The sequence below is a fragment of the Semicossyphus pulcher genome, unplaced genomic scaffold (genome assembly GCF_022749685.1).
Source record: "Semicossyphus pulcher isolate SPU_LCO1_2020_fin unplaced genomic scaffold, fSemPul1.0.p SCAF_1, whole genome shotgun sequence".
NCBI classification, from domain to species: domain Eukaryota; kingdom Metazoa; phylum Chordata; class Actinopteri; order Labriformes; family Labridae; genus Semicossyphus; species Semicossyphus pulcher.
Genome location: NW_027211603.1, coordinates 21106838 through 21126159, shown reverse-complemented (window position 1 = coordinate 21126159; position 19322 = coordinate 21106838). Strand labels below are relative to the sequence as shown.

The window sequence follows — 19322 nt, the reverse complement described above, 5'->3', positions numbered from 1 at the left end:
CTCAAAGCTAACACACACATTCTTTGACTTCTTCTGTTAGCTCATAAGTAAAACCTAAACTGTAGCTACAGCTGCTACATTTTCCGACATGCTGTTAGGGCAGAAAACGCCACGCAGAGCTACCCAAGCTTTCATCAGCGTTACAACGTAGAGTCATCTGTTTGAGCTTCAGGAACATCGATCGTTCGTGACATTTTCAAACTCTTTGTTTGGCATCAGCGTGGCCATGCATGCTCTGCTGCACGATGCATAGGCCACGTCTCATTGGTTACCTCAGCCTACTCAGGAGGTCACTGACTTCCAACGGCTTACGCATGAACCTAGGAGATCTGCACAGGAAGAGGCAGCGTTCACAAACACACACATTTCTTACATGACAATAATAATAGTGCAACAAGAGCTTGATAAGAAGCTTAATTTGGATAAAGGAAAGATGATGGACTCTGGGCTTGGAGTGAATTCAGCACTGATGACTGGGAGGACCTGGAGACTGGGAGGAGTACCGGCAGTGACAGAGTACCTGTTGGTGTCTTTGAGGCCGATGCAGGCTTGTTTGAGCTCGTCAGCGTCCTTCAGTTTGGACACATCCTCAGCGTAGATGGACGGCTCGGTCATGGTCTCCTAGAAAAAAGGAAACAAAGACAGAGGATTACATGAGGAGCACATTTAGAGAGGGGCATTGATGCTGGAGAAGCTGCATCATGAATCAGTTAGTCTTCATGGTTTCATCACTGCGACTTCTCAGCGGGAGTGTTGTTGACTCCATGCCGGCATCAGCGTAGCTTCTGGCTACAGCTGTCCTTTCACTCTGACAATCATCAGCCCGTTAGAGCCTACAAGCCATCAAATGAAGCCTCTGTGACAGCCGTCTATCTACGGGGAATGACACTTCACAGCGGTGGCATTTTCTTCCAGCTCGCAGGAGATAACAGGTGCTTATTGTAGAGGCTGACAGCGCTGAGAGCCGAGCGTCAGCTGATGAGTGAACCCCCGGGGTCTGAGGTCGCTTGTGATCAAAGTATTTGGAAAGGGCTCGTGTGACAGTTTGAGAGGAAGACAAGGCACAGGAAGGATGAAAGAGTCAGGAATATCAGTGTGTTAGTGCAGCTGCAGTACGAAGTGGCGCACAGCTTATGTCTTTAGTCAGTCAATGGCCGCCTAGGTAATGTACATTTAATTGAAGTGCAGACGCATGCTGTCATTGCTCAGCACTGTGAAGTCTGTCCCTGTTAAAATGTCTGTGTCCATACAGGATGATGCCATTTAGCCATTTAGCTTTATTTTTATTGTATAATGAACTTACACTTTGAATAAAAATACTGTGTTTAATATGTGCACTCTGGAAACACAGTTTAAGTACCTTACTGAACAGGGTTATGAAGTTTGTGTAACATCCATCACTGGGGTCTTAATTTGTAACAGATACAAGGACAGATGGGAAATGGCAGCTGTAAAACAACCACTGAGCAGAACCTTTAAGTGAAACAAATAGTCCGTACGTGCATTCATCCGGACACAACATGACGAAGACGATCACACTACAGCCTGGAGAGGACAGAGTCTGTATGTAAAACCCTCATACAGTTAAAAAGCTGATCTTTTGTTTCCTCTGTGATTTCAGGTCATTCTGTGGTTAAGAGCTTTAAAAGTTATGATATTTGAAGGTTTGGGTTCCACATTTGATCATCATTTGGTCTCCTGTTTCTGTCCCAGCCATGTTGTGGTTGTAGTTTAAAGGTGACGTCCGTCCAGGGATGTTCTTACAGGTTATTAATGTCAAGATTTTCAGAAGACTTTGTGGTAACTACTTTCCCTCAACCTGCTCGCTTTACTTGAAGTTGAGTTAGGGATCCTTTTAGTGTAAAAATGAGACCATATGAGGGCCTTAGAGTGCCATCTAGTGGGCAACAGAGGCAGTGGTATTCTATCATGGTTACATTGGAAAAATAACTATTGTCTTTAGGTAATTTACAAAGCTTCCTATTTTAATATCAACATATGCTCAAAAAATCATATAGGTAAATACTTTTAAAAAAATAAAATAATTAAAATTCTGAATTTCTGTGACCTGTTAAGTTTGAATATCAACACACCAATCTGCACACATCATCAGGTGGAGACAAAACTGTTGTCACTGTTTGCTAGCTATTGATCCCTCAGATGCAGTGACACAAAATTATGTTTTAAATAAACGTTTTTTTAAAAAGAAGTTTTGTACAAGACAACCCTGCACTACTAAAAGCTCCAGAGCCAGTATTGAGTAAATATGAATCAAAGTATGAACCCTGAATGGATTGAATATAGATTCATAGTCAGAGGAAACAATCAGCAGTCTTAACGAGGTTTTGCAAACAAGACGCACAATAAAAAGTGAGAAAGACTCATGCATGGTGCCTTTTTAACTGTACCTTCTCATCCTGTGGGCAAGCATGGATGGAGGAGAGAAGGTGGAGAGTTAGACACAGTGAGGGTCACGTGAAAACATTGGCTACAAACAGGGTGAACAATATTGTGATTTTTATTCTAATCTGTAACAAACATCAAAAACTAACTGGAGCAGCTGCGAAAGTTCAAATGTCAAATCATGTAATTTTTGATTTGTTATTTGTCTTTACAGTTATTTAAAATATGTTTAAATGCTAAAAAGGATGTTTGGTCGTGTTTCAGGTTTTACATGAACACATCATTATAGTTATTAATGACATATTGTAATAGAGATTAGAGAGTAGAGATCTGAGATAAAAATCACTGGAAAATGCAATAAAGGGGATCTCTAGGCCAAGACAAGTTGACCTTTTTCTCACTTTTTAGGAACACACAGACAAACACAGAAGCAGGCATGTGTAAAAACATAACACACAAATGTAACAGGGTGGATACAAGCAGGAGTGTAACATCCACTGACATGTAACTTTAAATATTTAAAGGAAAACATGTGACCGCTGTGTCCAGATATGTGGATGATTTAACGCCAAATCCCCTCACAGTGGTGATGGATGAACCATCTCTCTTTGAACACTGAGTCAGTTAAACATCTCTCTACCTTGTGGTGCATTGCTTCCTTCTGGCTGACCAGCTGGGAGCGCAGGATCAGGACCTCCTCCTTGCGGACATCCAGCTCCTCGCAGGAGGCGTTGAGCTGCTCCAGGAGCACCTTGTAAGCAGGTGAGCCCGGGGCACCGGCGCCGGCAGCCTTGTCACCCAGCAGACTTTGCCTCATCTCCGCCAGGTCATGTTTCAGCTTCTTGTTCTCTGACTCCAGCTCCTGACGCTGGGGAGCGAAAGAGTTCAGCATTGGGGGTCACTGATGTAATAACGAGAGGCTCTCTGAAGCTATTGCTTGAATTTCTGTAATCATTTGTGTGTTGTCGGGTTTTGGAGTGAGGCATCTTTGTTGTTACTTTAGTTTTTGCCTTCCTCTAACTGCTTACCTTAAGGGACTCGTACTCCAGCTCTGCACCACGCGCCTTCTTGAACTCCGCATCATCCTGAAACAAGGAGCAAAACACAAACGAATAAGAATAATGTCCTAAAATTATTTTTGTTTTAGGTGAAAAATGCAGAAAATCCAGCAGACTGTATTTTCGCTTTGCTATAGTCAATAGAATAACTTATGTTGCCCTTTAATTATGTGCATAATTATAGACAATAATGAAGAGTATAGAAATAATTACTCAAGTACTTAAGTGTTGTATAATTTGTTAATAAAGAGGTGTGTGTCAGAGCTAAGTACCCTCGCTCTAGCCCGCTGGAACTGGTCCTCTTTGTTTTCCAGCTCGTTGCGCAGCGATTGCTTTTCTTGCTCCAGTTCTGTGAGACGTTTCTGCAGCTTGAGCGTCAGCGAGGTGTCGATTCCTCGTGTTACATCCTGCACGACAAAGATTGTTAGGACAGAGCATATACGCGAGTAGTACGAGTATTTTAATTCAAGTAACAAGTGACAGTATTGTGCGTCACTTTAACACTTAAGCACTGGAAATTGTGTCTCTGGTCTTTTCCCCTTTGTTAAAATGGGACTGTGCTTTATGACATCAATCTTACTTCTGCGGCACGGGAACCCTCTTCCAATTCGGCGTACTCGGAGTTGTAGGTGTACTCTGATTCGTTGCTGCTGTGGGTGGAATCTGTTCTCCTGTGGCCAGGCTTGGAGACGTTCTGCAGGTGAGAGACAGCATAAGCCTCCTTACTTAAAAAACAATAGACTCAAGTTCTCCCTGCAGCACATCAGACTGTAAGGGCGGCTTTTTTTTTGTGAATTTACAGTTTTTATGTCTAACTGTGCTCAGGGATAAGCTCATAAATGTTAACAGGGTTTGTGTGTTTCTCACCGATGAGGCCATCACCTCCTTCAGGTCGTCGTATTTCTCCTCGAGGCGAAGGTGTTCTGTCAGGAGATTCTGGTAGCGAGAGCGCTCCTCGTTCAGATCCGTCTCCAGCTGCTGAGTCTCCTGTACTATTGCACGGGCCATTTTCTCTGAAGGGTCAAAACACACAGAGAAAGCAGTTAAAAAAGAAAACGTAGTGTACGAGGTAAAAGACAAATACATGTTTCTGTGTTACAGGATGAATGTGTTGCAGGAAATCCGTTTGGTACATGCTGTGGTTAAATGTACCTGTCATCTGCTGACTCTGTTCCTGAATCAACCTGTTCAAGTCGTCCTTCTCTTTCTTCAGAGAGCCATTCTGATCCTTCAGCTCCGAGACCATCTACACACACAGAAACAGCAGTTAGCATACTGAATGTGAAATGATGTCTTACATTCTCCACATCTAAATGTGACAGATCTATCCATTGATCTGTCATCTAACACGTTACTGTAACTCCAAACTCTCAAAACAAGCACTTCTCATTTAGACAAACAACCTACAGACAAAAAAGGACAAAACACAAGACGAGAGTAGAGAGTAAAACACTGATAATACACATTTCAGTGGCTATGACGCTAGCACTCTACTCTATCCCCTGTGCTCACCTTCCTCGGGGCAAGACTGCCCCCTGAGCCCACCATGCGCACATCTCCCCCTCGCTCGCTTTCGCTCCTAAATTGGGGAAAAACCGTTTTCCTCTGATGCCAATATGCATATTTATAAATGTTTCTTGTGATGTATACAGTTTAGTTATGGGAAACTATGGGAGTTTAGTTTTAAACTAATTATAGGACCTTTAACAGCAACTGTCTCTCTAAAAATGGAAAACTAATTTGAGGAGAGGAAAGAGGAGGATTAAGGAGAGCAAATACAAATACTTGTTTTTTTAATTCTGCCAATACAAAAGGGAATTTTCTTTGAAGGTCAAAACCTCCAAATTATTTTCTTCTAAAGGTTTGTCTATGAGGCCAACTTCTAAGGAAACATCTCTGATCTAGAACCAAAACTAAGGAAGGGCAGAAAACCACACACACACACACACAAAACACACACTGTAGTACAGGAGCATAAACAACATGTACGTTCATAGGAGGATTGAGGACATGGAAAACTACAGGTTAACGGACAGACATGGATGTGGATCCCTTCTTACTTTCTCCATTTCGTTCCTGTAGGTATGTGCCCAGTCCTCGATGGTCTTCTTCTCCTGCTGGGTGGCGCTCAGCTCCTTCCTCAGCTTCTCCAGCTCCTCCAGCAGCGACGTGACCTGGTTGGTTTTGCTCTTGGCCTCTTCCTCCACCCCACGCAGCCGATTCAGCTCCCCACGCAGCCGCTCGCTCTCTGTGGTGAAGGAAGTCTCCATACCAGCCAGCCTCTCGCTGATCGACCGGTTGTCTCTGGTCTGCAGACACGAGACAGATCATAAAACAGAGCAGTCAAACACCAATATGACAATAATAAACTAGTACATTAGGACATCAAGAAAGGCCAGCTCACCTGCTCGTCGATTTTCCTCTGCAGCTGCATGATCTTGTTCTCCATGCCTTTGTTGAGCTTCTTGAAGTGCTCCACCGAGCGAGCCTCGATCTTCAGCTTCTTCAGCTCGCGCCTGGCCTTCATCCTGCGCATGCAGCACTGCAGGTACACGAGTGAGACGAGGCAGCGCTTGTACCAGCACCGAGCCAGCCAGCCACGAACATGCCTCTGAATGATCACCGCCTTGTGCTCCCGCAGCAACTACAGACAGACACAGTGAAGGAGAGACAGAGAGACATAAGAGCACATGTTACAAAGACTCATGTGTTTTCAGATATTACTATATGATTAATATTCCTTTCTGTAATATTTCCACTTCTTCTAGGTGAAGCAGATCTTGTCACAGGTTTTCAGTGTTTTGTGATGTGTGTCTTACCGCCTGGTACTTCTGCCTGGCCATGTAAGCTCTGAGGATCGTCTGCATGACCAGAGCGGCCGCCTGCTTCTGCCTGTAGCGTTTCTTCTCCACGTACATCCTGCGGTACTTCTGGATGATGGTGGCGGCCTGAGTGCGACGCATGAACTTGGCCAGGCTGAGGAGAGCCAAGGTTAACACGTCTCAACCAACACGTATCTCAAACTTTATTATCACTTAATATATTAGTTTGCAAAAGTATGTCAAATCTATTGTTTAACCCAGCATTGTCACACAGAAGATGAAAAGGAGTCACGTATCTCTGCATGTGATAGTATATCGGGGTCAGCTGACTCACCAGCGAGCCTGGTATCCTCTGGTGAACCTCTGGATGGTGATGGCAGCGCTGCGCTTGCGCAGATACTTCTTACGAGCCAGCCAGCAGCGGATGGTTTTCTGGATGCGGATGCAGGCAACACGTAACTTGTCTGCCCTCAGTTTCTCCAGGTAGGCAACCTGGCCGGCCCTGAAGAAGATCTTTGTCTTACCAAACTGGTATTTATCCTGATCCTGAAATGTGACACGAGCAGAGATCAGGGGTGAGACAGTGATTAGAAGGACAAAATACGACTGATTTACAGTGTAAGCACTAATAGCAAAGCAAAGCAAACATACAATCTACTTTACTCCCATTTAAATTGTCCCAATTGGACAGTCTGACCGACCTGCACCAGTTTCTCCAGAACGTTCCTGCAGGTCAGTTTCTTATCAGCCAACACGTCCTTCTGTTTCATCAGCACTCTGTAACGGCTGAAGAACTCCTGGTACGTCCATCTGAGGCACACAAAAAAATGTCAGATGAGTGCCACGATGAACATTTTATTTATTTATCACCTAAAAAGTTTTCACTTTTCATTTCTATGAGAAACCTCATGGATTTTATATTATTCCAAAAACTGTAATTAGCAATTAGCTCTTTGTTTCTTTTACAATCTACTTAAATGATGTTAATGTTTGTCTCCCTAGATCAGATCAGTCCTGCATTCAGCTTGCTGACTGCAATGCTGTACTGTCCATACATTCTGTATATTAGCACATATTGTCTGTAAAGGACTCTCGGCTGCAGGGTAAAATTCGTGTTTCCTTTGTGCACCGTAACACAACAAATGCTGAACATATGAGAGTTAATCATGATCAGTTAGCAGTGTTGCAGGGATGCATACGTACCTTGATGGGAAACCTGCAGCAGAGATGCGGATGGTTTCCAGGACACCGCAGGCTCTGAGCTGCTGCACCGCACGTTTGGGATCAAACCTGCCAACAACAAACAACCACAGTCAACATGGCCGCCATGAACTACACCTGAGCGAAGATGGTGGTTTGACTGGACTGTTGATGCAACAGTCGCAAAGTAAAGGTCAGGAGAATGTAAAGTTAAAATATGTACAGACCATTGACAAACCATGCACATCACACCTCCCCATTAGAACTTGAAAACATGCCTTGTACTTTTTTATAAACAGAGAAGAGGAAGACTCACGTGAAGGCGAGCTTGAAGTCGTTGGGTTTGATGCAGCGAACATAGTGTGGAGTGGTGGCGTTCAGAGTATCCATCAGCATTTGCAGAGAGTTACGAAACTACAAGAGAGGAACATCATCATCATCATCATCATCATCATCATCATCCTCCCCCTCATGAGGCCTTTTGTGCTATTTAGCTGACTGCATGTTCAAAACTCAGCGTTTTGTCAGCTCAGGATTTCATTCATACTAAAACAATTAACCACAGACATGCTAATATTTTAATTGGATAATGGAATCTTTTACAGGATTTCCTTATGGCTTGATAAATGAAGTGACTTTGATGTTTTAAAACTTTAAATATCAACAATAAGTGTAGAAATAACATCAACCTGGCAGCCGACGGTCTTCTTGTGCTCCTTGCTGCTCTTTTCTCGGCTCTTGTCAGGTTTGACGCTGAGGCGGGTCCGGCCTCCGGTGCCAGGGACCTGACCGGTGGGACTGGTGGCTTTCTCCTCGTCCTGGAACAGCTCCACCAGCAGGTTGAACTGGGAACAGCAGCCCAATCACAGTCACAAACTGAACGGCTGATGGCAGCTTAAGACACTGCAGGCACTATAGATTTACTGAGAGGTTAAAGCACTTCACTCTGTTTAATCAAAGCATATTCATAGGTTAAAAAAAGGTCTCTTCTTGCTGCACATGGCATGCATGTGGAGTTCTCTTACTGACCGCATACAGCCTTACAAAGCACCATGACAGCCTGGATTTGAGCATTTGCTAGAAGCCTTAAAATCTGATTAAAATGATGTCGATGACTTCTAACTTAATAAAATTCTCTAAGTTAATTAATCTCCACATCTTTAATAGTGAATGAGTGAGTAGAAGTCTCTTGATGTGTTGATTAGTGTTTATTATTGTTAGAGTTGTTGATGAAAGGTTATGTTGTGTCATATATGCAGTGATCATATATGCCTGATGGCTTCATTTAGCCACAGTGTGTTATGATAGAAACAGTATCACGTATGCCCTTTAGTCAAGCACACACACATCAGTCATTTTCCATATAACACGGAGGTTATATGAGGAGGATGCTTTGTTATTTGTGCGGCTTCAGGTCCTCCTGCTGTGCTCACAGCGTTGCCATGCTGCCTCTCTCGCCAGCCTTCATTAAGCAGGACAGCCACAGCAACAAAGGCTTTACGTGCTGCTCGCTCTCAGCGTCACTCTGACAACATAAAAATAACCTCCGTCTTTTGTCCCTCCTTTTCATGTCCAATCCTCCCAGAGTGCCTTCAGTGCTCCCCATGCAGCAAACACACGCGCACACAACTTAAATCTCCTCAGTGCATGACAGCAATAATAACTACGTGCCAGAAAGAAGGAGAAAGAGAGAGGAAAGGCAGGAAGATAAAGAGAAGCTAAAGGAAGAGCTAGAGGCGGGCCAGCGTTGTAAGAACGCCTGTGTTTACCTTCTGCTGGCAGGGAAGGGTTGTCATGATGAGGACAGAACCAAACATACATGGACAACACATGGAGACACAGTGACAAAAGAAACATTGAAATGACATTAAAAGGAAACCCAAACGTCCAGGTCAAGTTCAAAATCATTATAGCCCCATCAGAAACTAAAAACACATCTACGATTCAACAGAAAAAGGAAATAAAACCAGGCAGACTGATGAAGACACTAAAATGCATGGAAGGAACATGATGGGATGATGATTTTGCTACCGAACACTTTGGGATGCATTTCCACTGAATCCCAAGCCTGCATGAAGTCAAAAGACAGGAACACTGTGGAACTGTATCAGTTGTTGTTTCTAATACAATCCTAGATTGCAATGCATCATGGGAAATCTCATCAGTATCTCTGCATCAGGCATTTCTTGAGTGCAGCGTATTGATTAGACTTGCAGCAGACCTCAGCATGAATGCGAGACTCCTGTGTGTCTTGCAGCTCCCAGCGCAGATTTGAGCAATGCAGGTAGAAGAGCCGTTACAACACTGGAACATTTAAAGGGATATACACCTGAAATAAGGCCTGGGATGAAAGTGATGTTACTACAAATAAGGCCAATGAGGTAGGACAGAAACCCTAAAAATCAGCTGAAGATAATGTGAAAAATTGAAGGGGAAATTAAAGTAGTTTACACACTTGTTGTCGCAGTAGTTTTCCTGCACATTAAAGGCTTATTATCCAGATTTCCAGCTGTGCACACTTTGGGTTAAGATAATGTGGCTAAACTCTGAGCTTTTTTACGATCTGTGTGATCAACTGACTGTGCATTTAATGGGAGTGTTTGTTTTAGCAATGTCGCCTTGTTTCCAGATCTTAGTGAGTCCTTTGATTGACTTTAATTTAATGAATAGTGTCAGAGATAATAAAAAAATCATCCTGTCCGTTCTGGCCAGCAGTCTTTTAACTCAGATGACTTCTTCTGTTTATCTACAGGCAATCACAAAAAGTGCAGATTTTCTACCTGCTCGCTTTTAGTAGTTTACATGTTAATGCGTTACATGGTGAAAAAGGAGAAATTGTTAGATGTTAAATGTTTCTAAAATAATGTTTCATTGATTTGAGGCTGAGAATTTAAACCACGGTCGGCAGCTGATTGAACGCAGCTACAAAATGCTAAAGTGGGCGTGTACCACATTAAACAATGTTTGGTTTATAAAAGATTAAGTTTTTTCCCTGCTAAATCCATGATAAGGGCAAACAATCAGCCAGCTGAAATGCACAGTTCCTCTAACACAAACACTCACACCCAAGTATCCACACCACGCACGCACGCACGCACGCACGCACGCACGCACGCACGCACGCACGCACGCACGCACGCACGCACGCACGCACACACACACACACACACACACACACACACACACACACACACACACACACACACACACACACACACACACACACACACACACACACACACACACACACACACACACACACACACACACACACAAACATTATGATGGGATAAGCTTGGCAAAGAAGTAAAATGAAATTTAATTAGACAAAATCTCATTAAGAGCTCATTACTATTTAATCCCAGCTGCTTAAGTCTCCCTGTTTTCCATGGCAACCTTCCCACTGAGTCCGTGTGTGTGTGTGTGTGTGTTAAGTTGCCGTGTTAGGGGTTAGAGCAGACAGTATTTCAACCCTTACCCAGTTCTGCTTTTGCTGAAGTCTATAAGAAAACAGCCGAAGGTCAGTGTGAGAAAGTTAGACCAACACACTAAGTCATAGTCTGTGTGTGTGCGTATTTATTTTTGTGTGTGTGTGTGTGTGTATATATGTGTGCTGCCAAAACAGCAATGAGGATTTAAAGGCTTAGGTCCCTTTTGACCCAAACCAGGTATTACACACTGATCCTGAATTAAGACTAAAACACACACACACACACACACACACACACACACACACACACACACACACACACACACACACACACACACACACACACACACCCTGTTAATTTGGACATGATCTGACTGACTCAAGCTTTATAGCACGTGCAGAAGTGTGTCTAGGTTTGTGTTTGTAGAGGAATGATTTCCAAGGCAACCGCATTTTGTTCCTGAATTAAATAAAAAACATTTCTTAAAACTGAAAGCAAAATAAAAAGATTTTTTTTTTTTACAGATAGTTGGGACGTCCATGTTTGACAAAACTGGTAAAAGATCCTTTTGATGACTAAACCATAAATTACATGTGTGAACAAGCTAGAAAGTGCAATATGTAGCAAATCATTTATGAACCTCCTTTATGATTGGAAAAGGATCCAACTGACGTTATGTGTGTGTGTGTGTGTGTGTGTGTGTGTTTAGCTGTGTCTATTATGTGTAAATAAAACTTAAATCTCAAAGGCTATAAATGATGCTTTTGTCTTCTCCACATGTCCAGTGGGGGGCGCTGCTTCCCTGAGCCTTCAGGTGGGGTGCAAGGTCTGTAAACAATAGCCTATTTTTCCACACACAGACCAGGTGCCACCATAGCCCTCCCTGAGCTGCAGGCTCTTTCTCTTCACAGTAAAGAGTGTTAGGATCTGCTTTTGACTGATGGTGCATTGTGTAAAGTTGTTTGTGTGTGTACTCCCCACCTTGCTGGCCTTCAGCACATTGATCTGTTCTTCATTCACTGTGTCCTTGTTCTTCGCCAGGAAACCATCACACTGGTACTCCACCTGCATGACAAGCAATCATTTGAGGACATTTCACTGGGATTTTCACAGATCATTCATTTGTTGTGAGTGCTTTACATAATCTGCCGTGCATCTTGGTATTACTAATCCCTTTCCTGCAAGGGTTAACAAATAATCTGACCCAAAGAAAAAAGTGTTCACACTGTCCTGACGTAACAGGTACGTTCATTTTAATGTTTTCAAATCTTAAGTCAAATAAAGGTGGTTAGTAAAGTCTTTACCTTGGCTCATGTACAGTCCTAATGCCCATTCATTTTGTTACATCAACAGCAATGTTTGCCAAATCAGAATCAGAATCAGCTTTATTGGCCACGTATGTACACACACAAGGAATTTGACTTAACTCTATGTACAAGCACTTAGACATTATATATTAAACTAATATGTACAAAACGTTTGGTTACAAGTATTTCCAAGGATCAAATTTTAATATGAGGAGACCTCTTGGGAAAGCCGGCATTAGTCCTTGACCCCATTTATCTGTAACCTTATAGTGAGGATCTAAAAACAGACCAGCACCTCATTACATGAACCTATTTCACTAAAGGCAGATGCACTCTGCACAAACACAAACACTTCAGTGCTAAACTACATTTTCCTGTTAAAACAATGAATACAATAGAGTTTAAAGTCTTTTGTCCTCCAGCCATCCTAAAAATATCTCAGCAGCTCTGCAGCAGCCACTGCGGCCCATCTGCTGCTTAATGCTGCTTATTGAGCTAAAGAGGCAAACTGGATCATAAAACACTAGTGCACCAAACTGCTACCTGTCATGTCAGAACCCTTCCTGCTAAATAATGAACAGAATTAGAAATTATTAAAATAATGAATCAATGTCAGTTAAGCCCACCTTGTCAGCGAAATGTTGGATGATGAAGGCGCGGTTGGACATGCGCGGCTTCTCGAAGAGGGAGCAGGTCTTTAGGTGGGTGTTGTAGAGTTTCTGAGCCCATGAATCATCTGAACCTTTGGGCATCTATTAGAAAGTAGAAGAAGAAAACTATTAGTAAAAAAGCATATATGTAACCATCGGCTTATACACACACTGAGAGACAACAACAATGAACATTTAGACAATTTTAAGGTCTTTCAGAGCTATTACACTGGATTTAATTGCATAATACAAGTGTTGTCTGGTAACACAGGCAGTGAGGCCCAGTTTGCTCTAATATCTCTTTACCAAGAAGTTCAAATGTCCATCATGAGTGTGCGGACCACCTCAATTGTCAACAGCTTGTAAATTGACGAAAGGAGTGGTGTAACGAGATAAGTTGGGCGGAGATGCTTCAGATATGAAGACTGTCTTTACTCAGCACACTAAAAGCTGAAGTGTCCAGAAATGTATTTCTGATAACTTTGATATTTCATAATCAAACAAAGCTTAACATTGCTAATTAACTTGCTTTAGGCATTTAACAACAATATAAAAAACATGCAATCAACTATGAATTGAGTAAATGCAGTTCTCTTATGTACGCTGGAAAGAGAAAGAGAGTGAGAGAAGTGGATTTCCTGCCTGTGGTCATTGTTTCACACTGGTTGTCCTTCCTGCAGTTGAACTCTGATGTGAATGATACGTGTAGGTGTTGGAGACTCAGGTCTAGTGTGTGGTGGGAGGCACTGACAGGTCACACAATGTAAAGCAGAATGTGGGCGTAAATGGACAGACGGGTCTCGCTGAGTGCTCGGCCACAGCCCACAAGCCTCTTTACTTCTCCTGTTTGTTTACATAAATGAGAAAGTTTGTATTCCACCTGCAGTTTACATGAGTTATCAAAAGCCATGTAATTGTACACTCTGTGTCAATGAAGAGACTTACGATCAGTCATATCTATTTATTATTTTTGTGTCTTAATCATAAGCAGGATAAACTGTTAACTTGTTCTTTTTATCATGTGCCTTGAAATCATGGTAACTTACCAGAAGGGCTAAATGTAATATTAATTATTTAATGATCACAAGATAAAAAGTACCTTGCACTCCTCGTCCAACAGGTCCAGGATGCCCATCTTGGCCTCTATGAGGTTGATGCAGGGCTGATTGTCGTAGAAGTCGATCAGAGTCCAGGGGATCTGCTCCTTCATGTACTCCTCCTGCTCCAGCTTGAACACATGCTGCACACACACACACAAACAAAGGTTAATAACAAAATAAAATTTCACATCTGTTTATACAATTTGCTACCCAACATTTAAAGCGCAAGCTGCTCACCATGTTGAACTGCTGCTGGAGTTTTTCATTGGCGTAGTTGATACAGAACTGCTCGAAGCTGTTGATCTCGAATGTCTCAAACCTTCAGAGGAAGAAAAGAGGAGTCAACCATCTGCAGAGCATCTATTATTTATAGTATAAAAAGGATTTCTGCTGCCTTTGTTTCAAATATGTCCTATACTAACGTACCCATAGATGTCGAGGACCCCGATGAAGGAGTGCTGCTTTACATTAGTGATGAGGGCTTTGTTAACGTGCTCCACAATCCAGTTGAAGAGCTTGGCGTAAATGTGTTTGGACAGAGCGTCACGGGCGTTTGTGGCCTGCAGGCGGGGGAGGGTCTTGATGTATGTCTCTGTGGCCGTCTTCAGCTTCCTGTGGCACAGCCACTGAGTCATGTCCTGGTAGCTCACACCTACCAACTCGCAGAATGCCGTCAGGTGGCGATTGTTGGGCTAAAGGAGGAAAGAGATGTGAATAATTAAACCAAAAAGGATGTCAGTGGAGAAAAGGTGTTTCCTTCTTTTGAACTCAATCAAGATTTTTTTAAATTCCAGTATCTTAAGATGAATTTGTACATCAACAGAGCAACCCATCGTCCTGTCACAAGTTGGAAGTTGACTTTATAAGAAACAAGAGGTGACTTTCTGTTCAAGGCTACTATAAACTTCACCAGAAGTATATCTTTGATGCTGCAAAAGAGCTGTCAGTGCACTCCTTAAACATGCACTCTATATTTAGGAGCAAATATGGTTAGATAGGCAAAGTGAACGAGTGCTTAATGTTGCTGTGTAGGAGTCCTTTAATCAACAAACACATTAACAATAATGTAAAAGTCCACAGTCTGTGAAGTAATTGATTTCAGATAGCAACAAAGGTCCTGATCTGTGTGCTAATTGCTAATTAGTAAATCGCAGAGAGCTTAGTATTGTGTTTTTCTAGTGCCAAACTCCCTGTATATCTTTGAGTGTAGTTTATGAGCCTATGAACTTTGTAAGCACAGTTTAAATAAGATCTGTATATGGGAATGTTTGTACTTGTGTACATTTGGATTGCTTCAATTCATTAAGAAAATAATGATTCACAGAAGGGCAGCTGAAGTCAAATCGAGACAAACCATTACAGAAAATTTACAAAAACGTGTTTGAGAAAACCAGAATGGAAAAAACACAATAAAAAGGGAACGGCGTCCACAAACAAATATATAACTCAAAACAAGTGTAGAATAAACACTTGAAAAATCAACTAACTACAGGCATTTAGTTATAGATATCACACAGTCACAAATGCAGTATAATATAATCCAATACTATCCTCACAGGAATGACGCTGCTGTCCGAGTCTCTGTCTTTTATCTCCACGTTCCCTAAATGAAGAATAGCAGCCAAGACCTGGAACAGCCCCTTCTGATTTGTTTCATTAATACCTGCACAGGAAGAACACACACACACACACAGACACTGTGGTTATTAGTGACTCCCACCACATCATTCGCATCATTATTCTTTAAAACAGATTCAAAGTCAAAGAGCCTGAAAAGTACCGACAGTGTTTTCTGTGATTATTCTGTACATCATTCAGTTCAGGCACATGGGTTCTCTTTGATGTTAATTATTTACGTGTATTTGTTTCTCTTGCGAGTGTTCATATGTTACCGAGCAATGTGAAGGCGTTGCGAGTGGTGCTAAGCTCCTTGGTGTCGTCCACGCCATCGATAACAGGGCTGCGGCCCTGCCTGGTGTACATGAAATCGTTTGCACTGCCTGAGTGGAGAAACAGAGGGAGTAAATTAATTCAGAAAACATGCTGAATCTGCACTTTCACATTGTGCAACTTCAGTGAAACTATCAACCATCCTCCTTTTCAAAACACCCTCCTTTATCATGCAGAGCTGAGCTGGAGAACAACCTTTACCTGATGCCAGAAATTAAACAATTAATTTGTTTTGACCTCAAGGAAATACCTGTTTCTGATTGGCTGTCTGTTAAAATCAAATATTGAATGGTAAAAAAGGTTTAATCATTCTCAGTCAGCAGGGTAGCTTTGCAAATAACATAACAATCCTGATTTGTTATGCCAACAGTGAACTGTAAATTAAACCAAGTACCAATGTGTCCAAAAGATGTTATTTCTAACGTGTTTCCAGATACATAAAATAATATACCAGGTTATTTTCCTATAGTGGGACTCCAGGTAATTCATTGTGCCTTATTAAAGTGTATTGGAAATGTTCTGTTGGAAGCAAATATGAGAAATTAAATTCTCTTTAGAGTGATGTTAATTCTGATAAACAGTCCACCTCCGGTCTCAGATCAGCAGACTGTCTGACACCGTGTGCTGGTTTTACAGAAGGTTCTGGTGTCTTTGAAAGGACAGAAATCAAGAGCACTTCTGTGTAAGAAGGGTGTTAGTTTAACTTTCACACAATCAGGCTCTTTATTCACACTTTACACTGAATTAAGGCATTGCCTGTTGCCTGGCAACGAGGCGCAATGAGATGACTGTGACAACCCCTCCATTAACCGAGCAGGAAGTCAGCAGGAGAGGAAGAGACAGCAGCTGTGTGTGTGTGTGTGTGTGTGTGTGTGTGTGTGTGTGTGTGCGTGTGTCATGACTTGGACGAGCAGGTGCAGGTCCACAGTGGGAGCGCTCTGCATGAGAGTCTGTGTCTGCCAACGAGTCAATGAGCTTAATACGTCTAAACTGATTTAAATATGATATCAGGCAGCGCTCTGCAGACACCTCAAAGACGTTGTTTTTAGGGTTTTATGTTAAGTGGGAAAATATTGTTTATGGGTTGTGGGCCTAATCAATGCAGGATCGGCTCCAGTCGATGCTGCAGCTAAAAAATGTTAAATCGGTCCTGACAACTGGCAAGGGACCCGTCTTAAGTCCCACCTTTTCCACTCTTTGTGCCAATAACAGTAGAGCAGGCTTGGCCCCCTGTTATATTTGCTATATGCTGTGTGTGCAAGGCTCGTCTATGTTGGTAGGGAAACCAAATTTTGAGGACAGAAGTCACAGAAGGGGACAAAAGACACCAACAGCAGTGCAGGATCCATGTTGTCTTGTTGTCTTTGAGTGTTACTGTTTCATATTATATAACGTATTTATATTTTAACACTTTTAAAATGTATCTATATCTCTAAATCTGTAAAAAGTTTGTTTCCTTTTTCAAGCTTGTAGCTGCTTTAAGCATACGTCCATTTGTGTCTGTAAACTGGAGTCAGATTCCTTCTATGTGTTCGAATACTTCACAAATGAAACTGATACTGATTCTGATGTGTACTGATAGTTTTGTTGTGCTCTGACTTTATGCAAAGAATGTGTCTTCTCCAGTTTTTGAGTCCTTGTGCATTGCTCTTTACAGTTGTGAAGATATCCTACAACTGCTTAATCCTTGCTGTCATTTTCTTTAAGCGGTTTTGCCTGATCCCCGCAGAATAGCTACAAACTGCAGCACCTCGCTAAATAAAACAGGCGTGTGCGACATAGCAGCAGTAACAAAAGGGGGGCGTAGCTTCAACTACTTATATATAACTGAATAACTGAATTAATCTCTTAAACTTCATCTACTTATTGTTTGTGAGAGGCAATGACTCACTGAGATGATGAATATTCAGTTTCTCTGCTGTGGAGAGCCGCTGCAGCTGACACAGTGCTCTTACAATCAATCACTCTGCATTCAGTGCTGAGTTGCTGTGGCTAGTTTATTTGCCGAGTGCTCTGGGTCAGACAGCCTACATGTGGGTGTGGGTGATTTGTTCCTTCTGGTTAAAGAAAGAGAGTAAATGTCAAGCTGCTGTTTCTGTGTGTGTGTGTGTGGATGCATGCATGTGTGACTTACTCAGCTTCAGATGCTTGAACTCAGGCAGATGGTATGATGCACAGAGCTGATAGAAGATATGATAATTCCTTTCCTCATCCGCCTGGAAGAAAGCATGAAAGTAATGTGAGGGAACAGCTACAGGTACACCTAAATACATGTTTGTTAAATTACATGAATGGTATTCATTTGCACATATTCAGTCCTGTAAAACGAACTGTTATGACTATAACTTCTGTTCCCTGAAGAAGAGGACTGAGGTACAACACATACAGTATACAGGGATATCACGTCCTTACTTTAAGTGTTGTACCGAGTGAATCTACTGAAAGGGAACATCTTTTTTAGCCTACATTAATGCAGAGAAAATCAACTGTCATGCATAAAGTTATAATGATATGAGCTTTACAATTATACATCTGAAAGCTCCACTGAAGCAGTTTGTAATTTAACGCCATGCTAAAAGGCCCGTTAACAGTTATCATTGAGTCATTTGAGAATATAACATGTCTATTTTCTGTTTCTAACACCTGTACGTGTATTCTACCCATGATGAAGCATTGCCTGATCTGTCACATATTAAAAACAACTGGCCAATAACTGCATACAGACAGAAACATCTGGAGCAACTGATTCATTTCCAGTCTAAACAAATGAATGACTGACTGTCAGCAGCGTGCTGTTAAGCTGTTACCTGTGTCCTACATTGCTGCTGCTGCACCCACACACACCTTTAAATGGGTGTTACTGCCGCCAAGCATGTGAAAAATGTAAAGAGGAAAGTGTTCACGCTTTTCTGCCAACATCCTCATTCCTAGTGTCGTCTCTAGCAGCAGTAAGTGTGTGTGTGTGTGTGTGTGTGTGTGTGTGTGTGTGTGTGTGTGTGTTCACACGCATGAGTTAGAATATCCTTGTTCTTTATCTCAAACACTGCCCCACTGGCTCCACCAGTGAGCAAATACACCAGCTGACTGTACAATAAAAGTTATGTAAGAGCAGAAGTAAATCCACTTTGTCTAAATGGAATCTAGATTTGAGCTGTCATGCTTGTTAAACATGCACTGATTTGACTTCTGAGCCTTTGCGGAGGCTGCAAAGAGTGAGAGAAAATTATATCTAAAAAGAGATTTAGGCAGAAGAGGACACAAGTGAAATCATTACATGGGGGAAGACTGTACTCGACACTTAAAGGAGGAAGAGGAGCGCCGCGCTGTAACCCGGTGTGACGGATGGATTGTTTGTTGAGTTTTGGGTTGAATTTGTTTCCTCCTATTTGTCTTTGAGGAGA

General features: G+C 42.1%; 1 protein-coding gene across 2 annotated transcripts in view; it reads right to left on the bottom strand.

Moving 5' to 3' along the window:
* Nucleotides 1–19322, bottom strand: part of myo5aa (myosin VAa) — a 55989-nt gene that overhangs the window by 9241 nt on the left and 27426 nt on the right. The window contains exons 7-30 of one of the 2 annotated variants that reach the window (XM_069658515.1): nucleotides 18056–18137; nucleotides 15864–15971; nucleotides 15528–15634; nucleotides 14398–14663; nucleotides 14209–14290; nucleotides 13971–14111; nucleotides 12848–12973; nucleotides 11896–11979; nucleotides 8173–8328; nucleotides 7800–7897; nucleotides 7487–7573; nucleotides 6985–7093; nucleotides 6618–6829; nucleotides 6281–6437; nucleotides 5866–6105; nucleotides 5522–5770; nucleotides 4614–4707; nucleotides 4329–4474; nucleotides 4042–4155; nucleotides 3734–3868; nucleotides 3432–3488; nucleotides 3044–3271; nucleotides 521–621; nucleotides 273–329 (exon numbers count right to left, since the gene is read on the bottom strand). In XM_069658515.1, the coding sequence (XP_069514616.1) occupies nucleotides 273–329; nucleotides 521–621; nucleotides 3044–3271; nucleotides 3432–3488; nucleotides 3734–3868; nucleotides 4042–4155; nucleotides 4329–4474; nucleotides 4614–4707; nucleotides 5522–5770; nucleotides 5866–6105; nucleotides 6281–6437; nucleotides 6618–6829; nucleotides 6985–7093; nucleotides 7487–7573; nucleotides 7800–7897; nucleotides 8173–8328; nucleotides 11896–11979; nucleotides 12848–12973; nucleotides 13971–14111; nucleotides 14209–14290; nucleotides 14398–14663; nucleotides 15528–15634; nucleotides 15864–15971; nucleotides 18056–18137 (3236 nt within the window). The remainder of the gene's footprint in view (nucleotides 1–272; nucleotides 330–520; nucleotides 622–3043; nucleotides 3272–3431; nucleotides 3489–3733; nucleotides 3869–4041; nucleotides 4156–4328; nucleotides 4475–4613; nucleotides 4708–5521; nucleotides 5771–5865; nucleotides 6106–6280; nucleotides 6438–6617; nucleotides 6830–6984; nucleotides 7094–7486; nucleotides 7574–7799; nucleotides 7898–8172; nucleotides 8329–11895; nucleotides 11980–12847; nucleotides 12974–13970; nucleotides 14112–14208; nucleotides 14291–14397; nucleotides 14664–15527; nucleotides 15635–15863; nucleotides 15972–18055; nucleotides 18138–19322) is intronic. The other variant, XM_069658430.1, reaches the window with a different exon arrangement.